We start from the raw sequence: 16,159 nt of genomic DNA on the forward strand, positions 1-16,159 counted from the left end.
TAACAGAAGGCATTTTTCTATACCTAACATAGAGCTATTTTCTCATTATGTAAGTGTTGGTGCATTGTTTAAGCTTTGAAGTAAAAATTGAAGTATATTTAATTTTTTATTTTCAGCGACACTTTTATGATGCTAATAGATATTATTTCACAAATGCATTGTTTGGCTAAGGGAAAACAATTTTTTTTAACAGGCAAAGGAAAACGTTGGAAAAATTTATATTTTATCTTAGAGGGCAGTGATGCCCAACTTATTTATTTTGAAAGTGAAAAACGAGCTACAAAACCAAAAGGATTAATAGATCTCAGTGTATGTTCTGTCTATGTTGTTCATGATAGTCTCTTCGGCAGGTAAGAAATTGGTTTTCTATTTCTCTTTTGGAATTATTTTAATAATAAAATAAGTGGATATGTTCAAATCATTTTAAAACATATTGACAGCCTTAAAGTCACCTTCTAAAAATGTCAGCTTCACATTCTAGTAGAGTAATTTTTATCTTCCTTGCTTGTTTTAGACTAACCTATTCATAAAGTTCTACTCTACTGTATAACATAGAAATCTTTGGAATGACATTTCTTGTAGTAAGTCTTTATCTGCATTTCTCCCTGCCCCCACCAGCAATCTTTTGAGTGACTTACATTGAATCTTGTCATTCTTCCTCTGGTTTTATCATATTCACTCCTTGGAAACTTGACATTAAGACTCCTGGGGGGTGATTTCTCTCTTTCTCTCTCTCTGGCGAGCGCACGCACCCTTATAGCAAAAACAAAAACAAAAACAATTCCAAAAACAAAAAAGAGAAAGAAACAATTTTAATAAAATTAATTGTTTCATAGGAATAAAACTATTTCAGATTTGAGTTAAAAAAAAAAACTACATTGATTTCTGATTATTTTTTTTTTTTTTTTGGAGAGGTTTTCGCTATAGGGCGTGTGCAGTTGCCAGACAGAGAGAGAGACACAGAGACAGAAAGCGAGAAATCACCCCCCAGGGGGGTATGGTCACGCACGCACATGCGCCCAGCGTGAGTTTTAAGCCACCGGGTCCAGGACGCGAACCGCGGTTGACTACGTGGGAGTCCAGCGACATAGCCATTACGCTAACTGCTGGTTCCCGATTTCTAGGGTTTTGAAAAGTAAGTATAAAGGTGTAATCTAAATCCTGACCATCACAAAACAATTAGAGATGTTGATTACATCTGGATTTATACTCAAGAACAATGGCCCTCTTTACCTTTCACAATTAGTATTATTAGTAATTAATTGCAGAGCCTATTAGATACTGGGCTGCTGAGAAAGTCACAATGTATTTTTTTCTGTTTTTCTTTGCAAAAATGCATCATGACTTTTCCAACAGCCTAATTTACTAGTCATTACTATTACCTGTTGTTATGATGAATAAAACTCGGCAGTTAAAACCAAGTGTTTCTAACAACTTGTTTTTGTGCTGCAAGATTTTTTACTAGGCAAATCTAGGTTTTATATTGGGGGAAGTTGTGAAACTTCAAGAGAAATAGCTATGAAACATACAACCTTTCTATTTCTTTTTTTCCAGAGTATGTTCAGATCACATTAGTGTTACTGATGATTTTTATAGGTGGTCAGTTTTCTTAAATGGTTAAATAGATTTGAGAAATACTGACTTGCACAAATAATTTTCCTTACAGCAGAGCTTTTAGAGAGAGGGGGGAGAGAGAGAAAGAGTGAGAGAGAAAGAGAGAGAGAGAGAGAGTATGGGGAGAGAGGCTTAGCTAGTTTTACACTGTGAATCTCTAAGATAATATGAAATATTTCATAAATTTATCTGACTCTGATACCCTCTTTTTTTTTTTTTTCCAAAATACAAAAAATTTAGGTAAGATAGATTTTTTGAGATTTTTATTCTCTTCCCTTGATGATAGGGGAATCTTGAATTTTAAATGTGTTAGACCAGGCCTCTAGCTCCTTTTCTCTTTTGCTCACCTTTTTTTGTTGCGTGTTGGAGTCTTCCTTAAATTAGTCTTATGTGATAGCAAGATGACAAACAGCACCAGAGAAAGGAGTATGAGCATTCCATCTCATAACTCTAAGCTGGTGAATATGCTGTTGGGCCATCTCTGAACCAGCCCTTAGTTTTGGGTTCCCTGAAGAAACAAAGGAATGAGATTACCCTGATAGACCATTTTGTACCTATCCCTGTTGCTGAAATTTATTTCTTCTTCCAGAATAATTAGGCTGCTGTACTTATTGTGTATGAGTGAAATGGTTCCCAAAGAAATGACTCTGTTCACTACCAAATGTAGTTTATTAGTACTAAAACAGTAAACGGGATATAAAATTTGGGGGATAACTTTATTGAGATAGGTGGTTCTTGAACTGAGTCTTGGAGGATGATTGTGATGAGTGAATTCGTTAGAACAGCTAAGCAGAGCTTCTCAGTGAGTGTACCATGAATCAGTATAGGTGTCCCTTGAGATATTGGTGGTTGTGAGATGCTACTGTAATATGAATACTAAGACAAGTCTTTTCAATTTTGAGAGTTATATCACTTGAAATTATATGGTTCTCTTTCTAAGTGATTCTCTAACGCATTATTTTACTGGGACCAGAGAATTGGAACATCACACTTGCAGACAGCTCGATTTTTATAGTGACCATATTTTAGTACTTAACCTCTAAGCTTCTTGTTAAATCACTCAGTTACTCCAAATATTACTTTATTCACAGTTGTTAATTATCAGTGAAGTTACTTTTTGCATTTATGCATAAATTTAGTTTCATTTTTTTGTATTTTTTCTATTAACACAGAAATTGAAATGTTTTTCATTATCATACACTATATGGGAGTTCTTGAAAAAAAGTAACTGATTTAGGTGTTTTTTTTTTCCATTGTTATTTGTTTATAATTGACTTTAATATACAAATAGTTATTTTTCCACCGTAAAGAGCAATTTAGTGGTTAATGCTGAAAGTCGTTATATTCATAAGATAAAAACAGCATTAATTAAACAAAACATAATCTACTTATTAGGCCATTTCATAAGAAATATATTAACCTAAAATATATTGACCTAAAAATTTACATAAACATTATAGCTAAAGTCAGTGGTGCAAAATACATTATGCCAGCACCATATCACTGAATGTCTACTTTTTGTGAGGAAAAAAAAAATCTGAATTGTGAACTTCAAATAAGAAACAGTTTTTATCTCTTCCCCCTCTCTTCTCACAGATCCATTCCCACAGTATCAAACTTGGGAAGCATGTGATGAGGGCATGTAGTTAATACCTAAGCTGAAGCAAAAAATGTTTCATACATAGTTGAAGAATTGCTTGTTTTACTAGTCTACATAGAAACTAACAACTCTGGAGCAAGAAAGTAAAAGAAACAGAAGAGATATCATTTTCAAATAGGATTAGTATTATCAATAAATGCATTCATGAATCAAGTGATAGGTTGTACATATATCAAGAGCCTACCTTTTTTACTGTAGACCAATGAATCTGTAAACATTAGAAAAATGAAAGAAAATTGTTTGCCATTCAAAGAAGTACCAAAAACTAGTATGAGTAAAATATTTCAAATAGGGAATGAGTCCTTTGAAACAAGGAAACTCTCATGGAAATGCTGTTTATGCTTATGATAGGTGATGAGGCTTCATGATAGAAACATTTAATGGTTTTACATCAAGAATTCATTCTGGGGGGCCAGCAGGTGGTATGGTGGTTAAGGTTCTATCCCACATGGTTGACTGCATTGTAAGCCCCAGACTTCATGGCTTGAAAGTCACACTCAGTGCCTGTGTATGTGTGCCCAAAATCCTGAGAGGAAAATGAAGGAGAAGGAATTATGGCATGGCCATTCTTTCCCCTCCCCTCCAAAAAAAAGAGTGATTTTTCACATTTCCTTTCCAGCAAGTTACATACACCCTATTGCAAAAACCTGGGGGGAAAAATCTGGAAAATAAGCAATACATAGATGTCCTTTTGTATTTATCCATAGATCTGAATTCTATATTAAATAATGTTATAAAATATAGGCTCTAATAAAATCCAAGCTGATACAGGCCAGCAGGTGGCATGGTGGTGAAGGTTCTCAATTTCCACAGGGCTGAATATGGTTCAAGTTGCAGTTCTGGCATCTTGAAAATCACACCGGGCATGTGTGTGTGCGTGTGTGTGTGTGTGTCCAAAATCCCAGAAGAATGGAAGAGAAGGGATTGCAGTGTAGCCACCCTCCCCCACCCCCAAGGGTAGGGGTAATTTCTCATTTTCTCTCTGTCTCTCACAGACCCTATGAAAAAAAAAACTAAAAAAAATAAATAAAAAATTAAGGAAAAAAAGAACAAGCTGCTTCAGCTGCATGTGTTTTCAGTTTTATTTAAAGTAATGGAATCCTGTTTGATATGAAGTATGTTAGCTGTCCAAAAGAAGAGCTTTGTTGAGTTTTATTATCTACAGGTTAAAAAGCTTTCTTGGTGAATGGGTCTTACTTTGAAAAATGGGTGAACTGCCTCAGAAATCATACATACAATGGAAAAAGTTTTGTTTTGTTTTTTGTTTTGTTTTTTAATTGCCAGAGGGCACATGTATTAACCAGAGACAGAGACAGAGGAGGAAAGCATCCCCAAGTGGGGTGTGGTCATACTACAGTCTATTCTCTTCCATTTCTTCATCCTGTTGGGATTTTGGGCATGCATGCACATCTGCCTGGTGTGTTTTTAAAGCTGCTGGGATTTGGATTTCAATTTTGCAGCCTACCATGTGGGATATAGCTCCCACACCCACCAAGACACAGGGCCAGCCCATAAAAAGTTAGTTTGTTCTTACAGTTTATGGGTTTAAAGAGAAATTCACCCTTAGAAAAACAAGGTTAAAAAATGATTCACTAGTGGCATATACAATTTGAATAATATGAACCTTTAAAAAAAGATGAATAATATCCATAAGTTTGAGGAAAAGCTTGAGCATTATTTTCACATATTTTATATGTATAAGTAGAATTAAATTAAAAATATATTATCAAAGAAAGGTCCACATTACACTTGATAACTAAAGAAAAGATTGGCCAGAGTTAGAGGAGGATCAGATTCGTGAAGTCCAATGTTGAGACTGAATTACTCCTCTTCTAGTTAGTATCAAGACAGACGTTTCTGTCAGATAGAGGGAGGAAAGCAATAAATATACATTTACCATTTGTTACAAATTTGTAGTTTGCTCCTAGTGGGAAATGTCTTGTTGAAGGTAATTTTCAGGAATTTAAAGACATTTTAAAACCTTTTTAGTCATGAGTCATATTCAGTGATATTAACTCTAAGACTAACATTAAAAAGTTATATCCATGAGAACTAAGCTCCAGTTTCTGATTTTGAAAAAACACTAAGTTTTTTTTTAATATGTGAATTTAGCACTACTGTTTTTAAAAAGTGTGACTTGCCTGTGACAAGAAGGCAATAAGCACTAAGTAAGTTTAAGTACTAAGGAAAACAGGATCAGTAAAGTATATCTCGGGAATGAGAAGACGTCTCTATCATGTAATAGGCAAAGTAAAAATTAGGTTGATATCAATTCATGTTAAGTTATAGAATACAGGTGTTAAGAGAGCAAAAGGGAAAATTGTGGATGAACGTGGTATCCTTTTTCTTTATTGTTTAATCAAATATATGGTGGAGATTGAACATTTCTTGCCTTGTGTAGTATTAAGCATAGAATGATATGCTAACCTTTAGCATTTACATGAAGTCTAATGTGAACGTTAACGGTAGCTTTCTGCAATAGGTGATTAGTATGGTTGCAGAGCTGTGCAGCTTTTCCGTATTAGTTTCAGTAATTAGGAGGTCTGCAGACTCTGTTTCTGTGTATTAAACTTCTCACTTTGAATCCTGCTGTACTTTAAATATTGACTATTTTAGAAGCAGGAGTTGAAAGGTGTTTCAGTAATAGTTTAGCGAATACGTGGGAATCTTATACCTTTGTCCTTTCAAAGGCTAGATCTTTAACTGTGGCAGTATTTATTGTTTCCTCTTCATTTATGAAAAATGTTTTCCTGGATATTAAATTTTATATTGGAAGTTACTTTCTTTCAGCATTTAAAGGTAATTTTTTAATATCCAGCATTTTCGTTGTCATTCTGTTTTCTAATTAGAGGTAATGTATCATTTTTTCTCTAAGAGGAACTCTATCTCATTCTTCTATGGATGCTTTGAGATTTTTTCTTAAGATTTTTTTTTAAGTAAAACCGAGATATGCCTACTGTAAAATTTTTAAATGATTTATTCTAATGTTGTAGAACTTCTTTAACCTGAGACCTGATGTCTTTTATCAGTTTTAGAAATTTCTTGGTTGGCATTTTTTTAAACAGTTCTTATGCCACATTCTCCTTTGTTTTCTGGGATTCCTATTAAACCTGTCACAACTTTTTGACAGTGCTCCATATGTCTATAGTCTTCTATGTTTTTTCACCTTTTTTCTTATTTTTGCCTCAGGCTAAATGTTGATATTTTCTTCTGATTTTCCTGCCCACTAATTTACTCTTCGGTTAAATCTAATTGTTGAAGTTTTAACGTTATTTTAAAAAGTTTTCAATTTAAAGGACCAGCAGTTAGCGTAACGGCTATGTCGCTGAACTCCCATGTAGTCGACCGCGGTTTGCGTCCCGGACCCGGTGGCTTAAAACTCACGCTGGGCGCGTGTGCATGCGTGCCCAAGATCCCGAGAGGAGAATGGAGGAGAAGGGATTGCCACGTGACCATCCCCCCTGGGGGGTGATTTCTCGCTTTCTGTCTCTGTCTGTCTGGTGAGTGCACGCGCCCTATATCAAAGACCTCTCAAAAAAAAGGAGGGGGGGAGAAAAAAAAAGGAAAGTTTTCAATTTAAAATCTCCCTTTGTTATTTCTGATTGATCCAATTTTTTGGCAAAATTCTCATTACTTTTTATTAGTTTTCTTTTTAGTTTTTGCCATAGGATATATTCACTCACTGGCGACAAAAGAATAGAGAGGGAAAGTGAGAAATCATCTTCTTGGAGGGACAGTCACATGTCAGTCACCTTTCCTCCAGTCTCCCCTCAGGATTTTGGGCACACATGCACCCAACTTGTTTTTCAAGCTACCTTGTCCAGGGCTTGAACTGCACAGCCAGCCACGTGGGATCAGCCTCCTTAAGTTCCACACCACCTGCTGGCCTCTTATTATCTATTAACTTACACATTTCAATTCCAGTTATTTAAAAATTGTGTCTGTCCTCAATATCTGCACATGTATCCAGCTTGTTTTTCAAGCTACCTTGTCCAGGGCTTGAACTACACAGTCAGCCATGTGGGATCGGCCTCCTTAAATTCCACACCACCTGCTGGCCTCTCATTATTTATTAACTTAAATATTTCAATTCCAGTTATTTGAAAATTGTTTCTATCCTCAATATCTGGATTATATATCAATATAAGTCCTCTATTTTCTGGGGTTTTGTTTTGTTTTTGTTTTTCTCTCTTGGCTTTCAGTTATGTGAAATTCCTTAATGTCTATGTAAGTTTGACTGAATGGTGGATATCATATATGAAAAACTGTGAAAGCTGTGGGTAATGTTACTGCCTCTGGAAAGGATTGCTTTTCTGACAGAGGAATAGGTGTAGTTGATTTTTATTTTTTAGGTTTTTGTCATAGGGTGTGTGTGCTTGCTGGGGCGGGGCGGGGGTGAGAAATCACCCCCAGGGGAGATAACCACTCTGTAAGCTCTTTTCCATTCTCCTCCTGGGATTTTGGGCACACAGAGAAGTGTGATTTTCAAGCCACTAGATCCAGGACTCAAGCCGTGGTGGACCATGTGAAAGTCCAGTGCCTTTATCCACCATGCCACCTGCTGGCTCCGGTTTAGTTCATTTTTATCCCCTCAGGAATTAAGTTGAGGTTGGGTTTTAGCGATGATGAAGGCTTATTGGTTTGCCCTTATTGTAAAGGTATGGCTTTGCAAGTGTCTCAAGTGAAAGCCTTTTCTTTGAGTACCCTGAACTTAATTTTTATCTCCTAGCACTGTGAAACTGCTGCATTTGCTGACTGGCTTTTTTACCTTTTAGCTGCTTTCTCTTCAGCCTCTTAGCTTCTCAGCTCCTTGTGCTCTGTTCATGGCTTAGGAATTGGTAAATGCTTTACAGAGAGAAGCTATGGGGAATATCAGGCTCACCTTGGTTTAGCTCGGTCCCTCAAGTCTTAAATTGTTTTGGTGATTCTCTCCTGCCTTCAAAAAGTGTCTTTTGTTGTTGTTTTGGTTTTTATAATTTGTCTAGCCAGAGTGGTTAGTCTGATTGAAGACAATTTTAGAATTGTGAAAGGCTTTTCATTATCACTTTAATGACAGTCTCAAAGAGTGAAAAGATGATTTTTATCTTCAGCAAGTAATCTGTATACTTTGCTCCTAACATTATAAGCATAACATTTGTTTAAAGAAGAGACTAGAAATAACATTTATTGAATTCTAAAAATATTCAGGAACTTAGCAGACATTTGTAAGTCTTGTAGGAAAGATAACACATATCCAAGAAAAATTAAATTGCTCTCTACTATTGTGCTTACATGTTAAATGGTTTATATTATGCCTAAAAGAGGATAAGAACATACGTTGTTTACCACTGTTAGGTCATTTAAATTTCATGTAAGTATGTATATGAAGAGAAGTTTCCATTTTAACAGGTGAGAAAAAATGATCTTCTTGCTGAAAAATGTGTAAATATAGAAAATTATAACAAAGAAAATTAAAATCACCCACAATATACTTAGAGATAATCATTAAGGTAATTTTGATCTAGGAACATTTCTGGTGTTTTATTTTTTCCAAATGCATATAAAAAGTTTTCAGATTAACTATGTATAATTTTAGCAATTCTGCTTCAGTTTTTTTGTAGCTTTCTATTTCTGGTGTAATTTAAAACAGTACTTTTTTTTATTTTACACTTTGAAAGACTGATAAAATTTCAATGATGCTGACATGCAGTTTTCTAAAATACATGTAGCTGACATTTTCTTTTTAGTAAGGACCTGGCACAATAGAGTATTTTCTATTAAGAATTATAATCTTATATTAAGTTATATATTGTGATTTCTTTAAAAGTTGGTGTAAATGTTTCAATATTTTTTAAGCTTCTTAATAACTTTTTTTGTTTGTATTTTAAAGGCCAAACTGCTTTCAGATAGTAGTTCAGCACTTTAGTGAAGAACATTACATCTTTTACTTTGCAGGAGAAACTCCAGAACAAGCAGAGGTAAGACTGTTGTTTTTATAAACTACTCTGAACCTTATACTTGTCCATGATTTCTTTTCTTTCTTTTTTTTTTAAAGAGATAATTTTGCTATAGGGAGTATGTGTTTGCCTGAGAGACAGACAGAGGTAGAGAGACAGAAAGCAAGAAATTACTTCTCCTTCAGTCTCCTCTCAGGATCTTGGGCACACATGCATACGTGCCCAGCATGAATTTAAAGCCACGGAGTCTGAGATCTGAACCATGGTTGACTATGTGGGAGTCCAGCAACATAACCATTTCAACCTCTGCTGCTCCCTGCCTATGTTTTCTCAACTAAAAACACTGTTGCATTTAAGGTACAGTGATAAAAGGATAGCTAATCATCTTTTAAGTAATTTCTCAAGAATTTTCACAGGTAAAAGTGTTTTCCCAAAGAAATGCATAGCTAGTGTGTAAAGGGTTATTAGGAATGAAAAATTACATATTCTGTTGGGTCATCAGAAAAGTCATGACACGTTTTTCTCTGCAAAAATGTGTCATGACTTTTCCAACAACCCAGTAAAATGTTGAGGACAACTAATTATGCTTATTGAAAATTCTCTCTACATCAAGGTTATAGATAATCTCAGTTCAGTCTACAGGTAAGCCAGCTAGTTTTGTTAATGAGCATTGTTATTCTTTTTTATTTTTTTTAAGAGATTTTGCCTTAGGGCACATGCTGTCCCTGAATAGAGAGACAAAAAGACAGAGACAGTGAGAGGGACAGTAAGAAGTCGCCATCCAGGGGGGAATGACCACACTGCAATCCCTTCTCTTCCATTCTCTTCCTGGGATCTTTGCACATGCATGCACAGGCACCCGTTGTGAGTTTCATGCCACTGGGTCCAGGACTCAAACCATGGTCAGCCATCTGGGAGTCAAGCAACGTAACTGCTACATCATCTGCTGGCTCCAAGCATTGTTATTCTTTATTGGTTGAACCCATGTCTGAAAATAAAACTTCATTACCCAAGAGAAAATTTATTTCCTGAATTTTTCTGTATATTTTCTCAGATTAGATATTATGTCTGCTCTAACCTAGCCATTGATCCATGTGAAATGCCCCTCTTATAACTTTTATTAGATTTTAACTAATTTTGTGAAGAAATATTTTTAAAAGGCTACTTTTAAAAATATGTTATTATATTTGAACCATAATACTTTGGGGGCATATTTTGTTTAGCTAAGACTATATTCTGCTTTACATTCTATAGAAGGACCTCACAGTATTTAAAGGGAGGAATAACCTAGCTTTGTTAGAAATAGAACATCATTTGCCATCCCTGGCTGGATCAGAGGCAGATGCTCTTGAAATTGTGGATCCTAGTGTGGGTCCCTTACTCATGAATTATGAAAATATTAGACTTGTAGAATAAACGTGACAGATGAGAAACTATGTTTTATACTTCATAATTGTCATATTTAGAGCCTTTGTAAAATATCTGAAATACGCCTTTCACATACAGTGCACATTAAACTGTTTTGCAGCTGAGAATCTTAATTCTTTATTTTTAAAATTTTATTTATACATTCATTTATTTTAATTTGAACAGACACACACACACACACACACACATACACAGAGAGAGAGAGAGAAAAAGTGAGAAAGCAAGCTACCAGGTCCAGGACTTGAACCGTGGTCACCCATGTGGGAGTGTCCAGCACCTTAGCCACCATGCCACTTGCTGGTCCCCCGAATCCTAATTCTTAGGTGAAAAGTAAAGCTCCAAAACTTTTGGTAACTTAGAATTTGTATATATTTATTTTTAGTTTTTTGCTATAGGGTGCGTATGCTCACCAGAGAACAACAGAAAGAGAGAGAGTGCTCATGAGAAAGTGAGAAATCATTCCCTGGGGGGATGGCCATACTGCAATCCCTTCTATTCTGTTCTCCTTTTAAGATTTTGGGCATGCATGTACATGTGACTGGGCATGATTCTCATTATTTTACTATGTTCCTTCTTTCTGAATAAAGAAGTGTTATATATCTTAACGACAGTTCAGTATATTTTGTATATTTTTCAGTACAGTTTAGAACTCTTTCCATAGCCTCTATTTCCACATACCATTTAAAAACAATTTTTTTTTTTTACTTTAAGTGGTATTTCCAAGTTTTGTTGATTTTAGTGGGCTATGACAGAGTTCAGAATCTTTGAAATAGCCAGCAAACAAAAGACATAATTAAAAAACATCAGTAGTACAAAGCTTTCCAGGTAAGCCAAAGTTAACATTTATTTTTAATAATGTTAAATAGTTCTATCCTTTCTCCAGAGCATTAGATATTTAAACATTTGAAAAATACAGGTACAATTCAGTTTGCATATTAGGCTGAAGATCAGTAGACTCTAATGTCACATTGGAATGTCTTACCAAAAGCCTGAATTACATTATACTCTTCTGCCTATAATTTAGTGTGAGGTAAAGGTTAGGGTGCTTGTCATCATATTAATCAGCTGGCTTTGCAATGAGCTGAGCCCTCTTCTTTTCTCACAAATTATCAAGTTAAATTCTGCCATAGAAAGCCTCAGATGTAACAGCGGGACAGTACATACTCATTTGTTCCCCAAGGTAGTATTTGTATGGTAGGAACAATTTCTCTCATGTAAATTTTACTTTAGCTAATAGCCACCTCTTGGTGTATTTAACATTAACTTTATACAGATTCAAGATAAGTTCAAGAAGTTTTTTTTACAGAATTATTATAACTGTCTTGGTATTGCTTTACTTTATTAGAGTAAATAATAAAGTACAATCTACTCTTAGAATAGAAATGCCATTCTAGAGAAGAAAAGAACTATTGAGAAAAACAAATAGATTAGAAACATAAACTAGTGTATATTTATCTGAAATGCTGTATTATTTTTTGTAGGATTGGATGAAAGGCCTGCAGGCATTTTGCAATTTACGGAAAAGTAGTCCAGGGACATCTAATAAACGCCTTCGTCAGGTGAAACCTAATTTTCTTTGATATGTAACTATCATATTTTACTCTATAACATTCCTCTTTTTTTATTTTTTTAATTGAACAATTTTGGGCAACATTTCTAAGTAGCTAATCTTTTCAAGCATTTTAAAGCCATGCTGCCACTTATTTCAGTAGTAGGAAAAATAGTTATTTCTTCATGAAAGAGAATTTTTTCTTGATTCTTAGTACAAATGCCAACTTTTGAGAGAGGTCATGAATATGCATACATTTAATATATGTGTGTATATAATGTATATGCATGTGTGTATGAAAAATTATTCTTCCAATTAAAACAACAGTATCAAACCAGCAGCAGAAACTGTTCTGTTGGGCACTTACTTTTCTATAGGTACTTATTGAAAAGATCATCTGACTTACAGTACAAATTCTAACAGATTTCAAAATACCATACTAATAATTTCTGAAACCTTAACATGTACTATACTTTTTTTGTGGAAATATAAGTTAGGCATTCTCTTTTTTTCAAGGTATGTAAGGGCAACTTTATACACTATATTTCTTGGGGCTTTTTGTTTTTATTTTTCTTTTACATTAATCTTTCAATAATTGGAAGAAGTAAGGCAAATTGTGACATTCTTGGGACTTTGAGAAAAGATTAAGACTTTGTTGACCAAAGTGAATCCTGTTCTCCTTATGGGACTTGCCAAAAAGCTTGGTTAATTTAATAGATTATTTTACTGAGTTTGGATAAATTAGTCACCTAATACTAATTAGTCACCTAATACTTATTAGCCCATCACCAAAAATCTGGCTCTTTCTTGAAGAATATTTTATTTTATATATATCATCACCATATGTTATACAACTATATTGACCATTTTGTAAGCTATGGAAAATCATATTGAACTTTTGTTAATAAGAGCAAGTTGTGTTCTGTGTGAAACTCTAGCTATGAATTATCATTATAAATATTCATATTAACATTTCTTGAGCTTTTTCTTTTTTTTTATGAATCAAGTACTTTGTTATGTGTTGTACATGTTTCTAATCCTTACAGCCACCCCTGGAGCAGACTTTATTTTATTTATGAGAAAGATGATTTTCTGGGGGGCAGGGGAGAAAGATTTTTGCTATAGGGCATGTGTGCTCTCCAGAGAGACAGAGACAGAGAGAGAAAGTAAGAAACCACTCCCAGGGGGATGGCCATGGTGCAATCCCTTCTCCTCCATTCTCCTCTCAGAATTCTGGACTCAGGAGACTGATTTGTCTAAGACCATACAAATATAATAAGTGGTAAGAGAAATACTGATACTGATAATATAAGATAGATGGTTGAAATTTTGGCATCAAAACTGTCAACTTGAGAAGACACGTTCATGGCTCTTAAGAACTAGTGATTTCAGAGGATAAAGAAATGAAGATTTTTCTACTGATAATTCAGCCTCTAGCCCACAAATCCAGAGGAGAGGCAAGGGAGCAGGCCGCAGAAGACACCTTCATGGCTCCTGAGGACTAATTGAACTTCAAGTTTGGGAAGAAACACACTTTCCACCAGATGACTAGAAATCACTGCAGGACCACAAGAAATACGGGGAAGCAAGAAAATACTTCTCCTCCAAGGGAAAAGAATAACTCCTTTTTATCCACAGACAGTTCAATGGAAATCTTCTCCAGAGAGACAGAGACAGAGAGAGAAAGTAAGAAACCACTCCCAGGGGGATGGCCATGGTGCAATCCCTTCTCCTCCATTCTCCTCTCAGAATTCTGGACTCAGGAGACTGATTTGTCTAAGACCATACAAATATAATAAGTGGTAAGAGAAATACTGATACTGATAATATAAGATAGATGGTTGAAATTTTGGCATCAAAACTGTCAACTTGAGAAGACACGTTCATGGCTCTTAAGAACTAGTGATTTCAGAGGATAAAGAAATGAAGATTTTTCTACTGATAATTCAGCCTCTAGCCCACAAATCCAGAGGAGAGGCAAGGGAGCAGGCCGCAGAAGACACCTTCATGGCTCCTGAGGACTAATTGAACTTCAAGTTTGGGAAGAAACACACTTTCCACCAGATGACTAGAAATCACTGCAGGACCACAAGAAATACGGGGAAGCAAGAAAATACTTCTCCTCCAAGGGAAAAGAATAACTCCTTTTTATCCACAGACAGTTCAATGGAAATCTTGGAAACGTCTGATAAAGAATTTAGAACATTCATAATGGTGAAGCTAACAGAGATACAAGAGAAGAGAGACAATGAACTGCAGAAGAAGGGGAAAGGAGCTGAGTAGTTCCAGGAGGTGAGGAAATTATTGCAAGATTTAAAAGAGGAATTACACACTTTACAAAAGAATCAAATGGAACTGTTAGAGATGAAGACTATAATACAGGAAATCAAAATCTCTCTTGAAAGTATTAAGAGCAGACTAAATCATACAGAAAATAGAATCTCAGATGCAGAAAAGAAAATTGCTGGTCTAGAAAAATCTACCACGAAGACTGAGAAAATTACCCAAAAATTTGAGAATAATATATGAGAAATACTAGATGCCATCAAATGTCCAAACATCTGGATAATTGTCATCCCAGAAGGTGAAGAGACTAATAACGGCATTGATAATCTATTCCATGAAATCCTGCAAGAAAACTTTCCAAACCTAGAGAGGCACTCAAAGATCCAGTCCCAAGAAATACAAAGGACTCCAAATTGAATCAACCCAAGAAGATCTTCTTCAAGACACAGTATAGCCAGACTGACCAAAACCATAGACAAGGACAAGATACTAAAATTGGCAAGAGAGAAACAGCAAGTTACCTACAAAAGATATCCCATCCCATTAGACTAACAGCAAGCCTCTCATCGGAAACAGTGTGAGCAAGGAAAAGAATGGGAAAATATATTCAAAGTGTTAAGGGAAAAGCAATTTCAACCAAGAATACTGTAACCGGCAAGATTATCCTTCATATGGGAAGAAAAGACAAGAACAATTTCAGATAAACAAAACCTGAAAGAATTTACCAGCACCAGACCAGATCTCCAAAAAGTTCTCAAGGGAGTGCTATTCAGGAAAATTAAATGTAGTCACACAGAAATAGGAGTTCAAAAACTAAGAAAATGGCTAACTTAATCATAGGGACAAGTCTGGAGTTGAATATCATAAAATACTGCTGCTTTTCTTCTAGGCTTTGTGGTCCACTTTTAAGAGTTTTTGTCCTGTCTTGAGCTGTCAATAGGTTCATGTACCTACTACTTGAACAGAATACTAACCGTTTCCAGGCTTTAAGTTTTTAAGTTTTAAGCAAATTTCCTTACCAATTCAAAACTGCTTTTCTTGAAATTACCAGCTGAACTTGCTATTGAAAGTAGTTAGGTTATGTAAGAAATTGTGGGATCAACAAAATGGTGGGGGGGGTAGGAATGGAAGACAATTGTAGACACCATAGATAGTGTGAGAAGAGGGTGGGAAATAACTGACACTGACAACTTAAGCTCTTTTAGATTTGTATCTTTTTTCTAATAAAATGAAAGGGTGGAATTTGAATAACACTTTGTAGCCATGGAAATTTTTTTATAGAAATAAACTTTTTCACATAAGAATTATATTACAGGGATTTTGGTTTGGGTAGTGACATTGTCAGTACCCTCTTAAGTAAGAATCTTCTCAGCTTCATTTTCTCTGTATCATTGGTTTATGGTAGAGAAAGTGTATTTCATTATTTCTGCAAGAGCATAAGAGAAATAACTTGTGGAATAAAATTAAACGTTTAAGTGGGAAGAATTATTTTAAATGTTTGAATGTTATATTTTCTAGTATGTCACATAAAAGGGGAAAATATAATCAAAGTTCATATTTTCTAAAAAGTGAGAAAGAAGAAGTTACTGTCTTGGGGTTTTGTTTGTTTGTTTGTTTGTTTGTTTTGTTTTACAGGAGTTGCTTTTTTTTTTTTTTTTTTTTTTTTTTAGGGTTTTTCATTTATGG

General features: G+C 35.0%; 1 protein-coding gene across 1 annotated transcript in view; it reads left to right on the forward strand.

Annotated features, from left to right (window-relative positions):
• The window catches only part of RASA1 (RAS p21 protein activator 1), a gene marked incomplete in the record, with an annotated part of 120,605 nt that overhangs the window by 83,569 nt on the left and 20,877 nt on the right, over window positions 1-16,159 (forward strand). The window contains 3 exon segments of the mRNA XM_014583926.2: window positions 194-350; window positions 9,144-9,231; window positions 12,120-12,197. Of these exon segments, the coding sequence (XP_014439412.1) occupies window positions 194-350; window positions 9,144-9,231; window positions 12,120-12,197 (323 nt within the window).

Source organism: Tupaia chinensis, unplaced genomic scaffold (genome assembly GCF_000334495.1).
Source record: "Tupaia chinensis unplaced genomic scaffold, TupChi_1.0 Scaffold145147_1, whole genome shotgun sequence".
In the NCBI taxonomy this organism is placed as follows: Eukaryota; Metazoa; Chordata; class Mammalia; order Scandentia; family Tupaiidae; genus Tupaia; species Tupaia belangeri.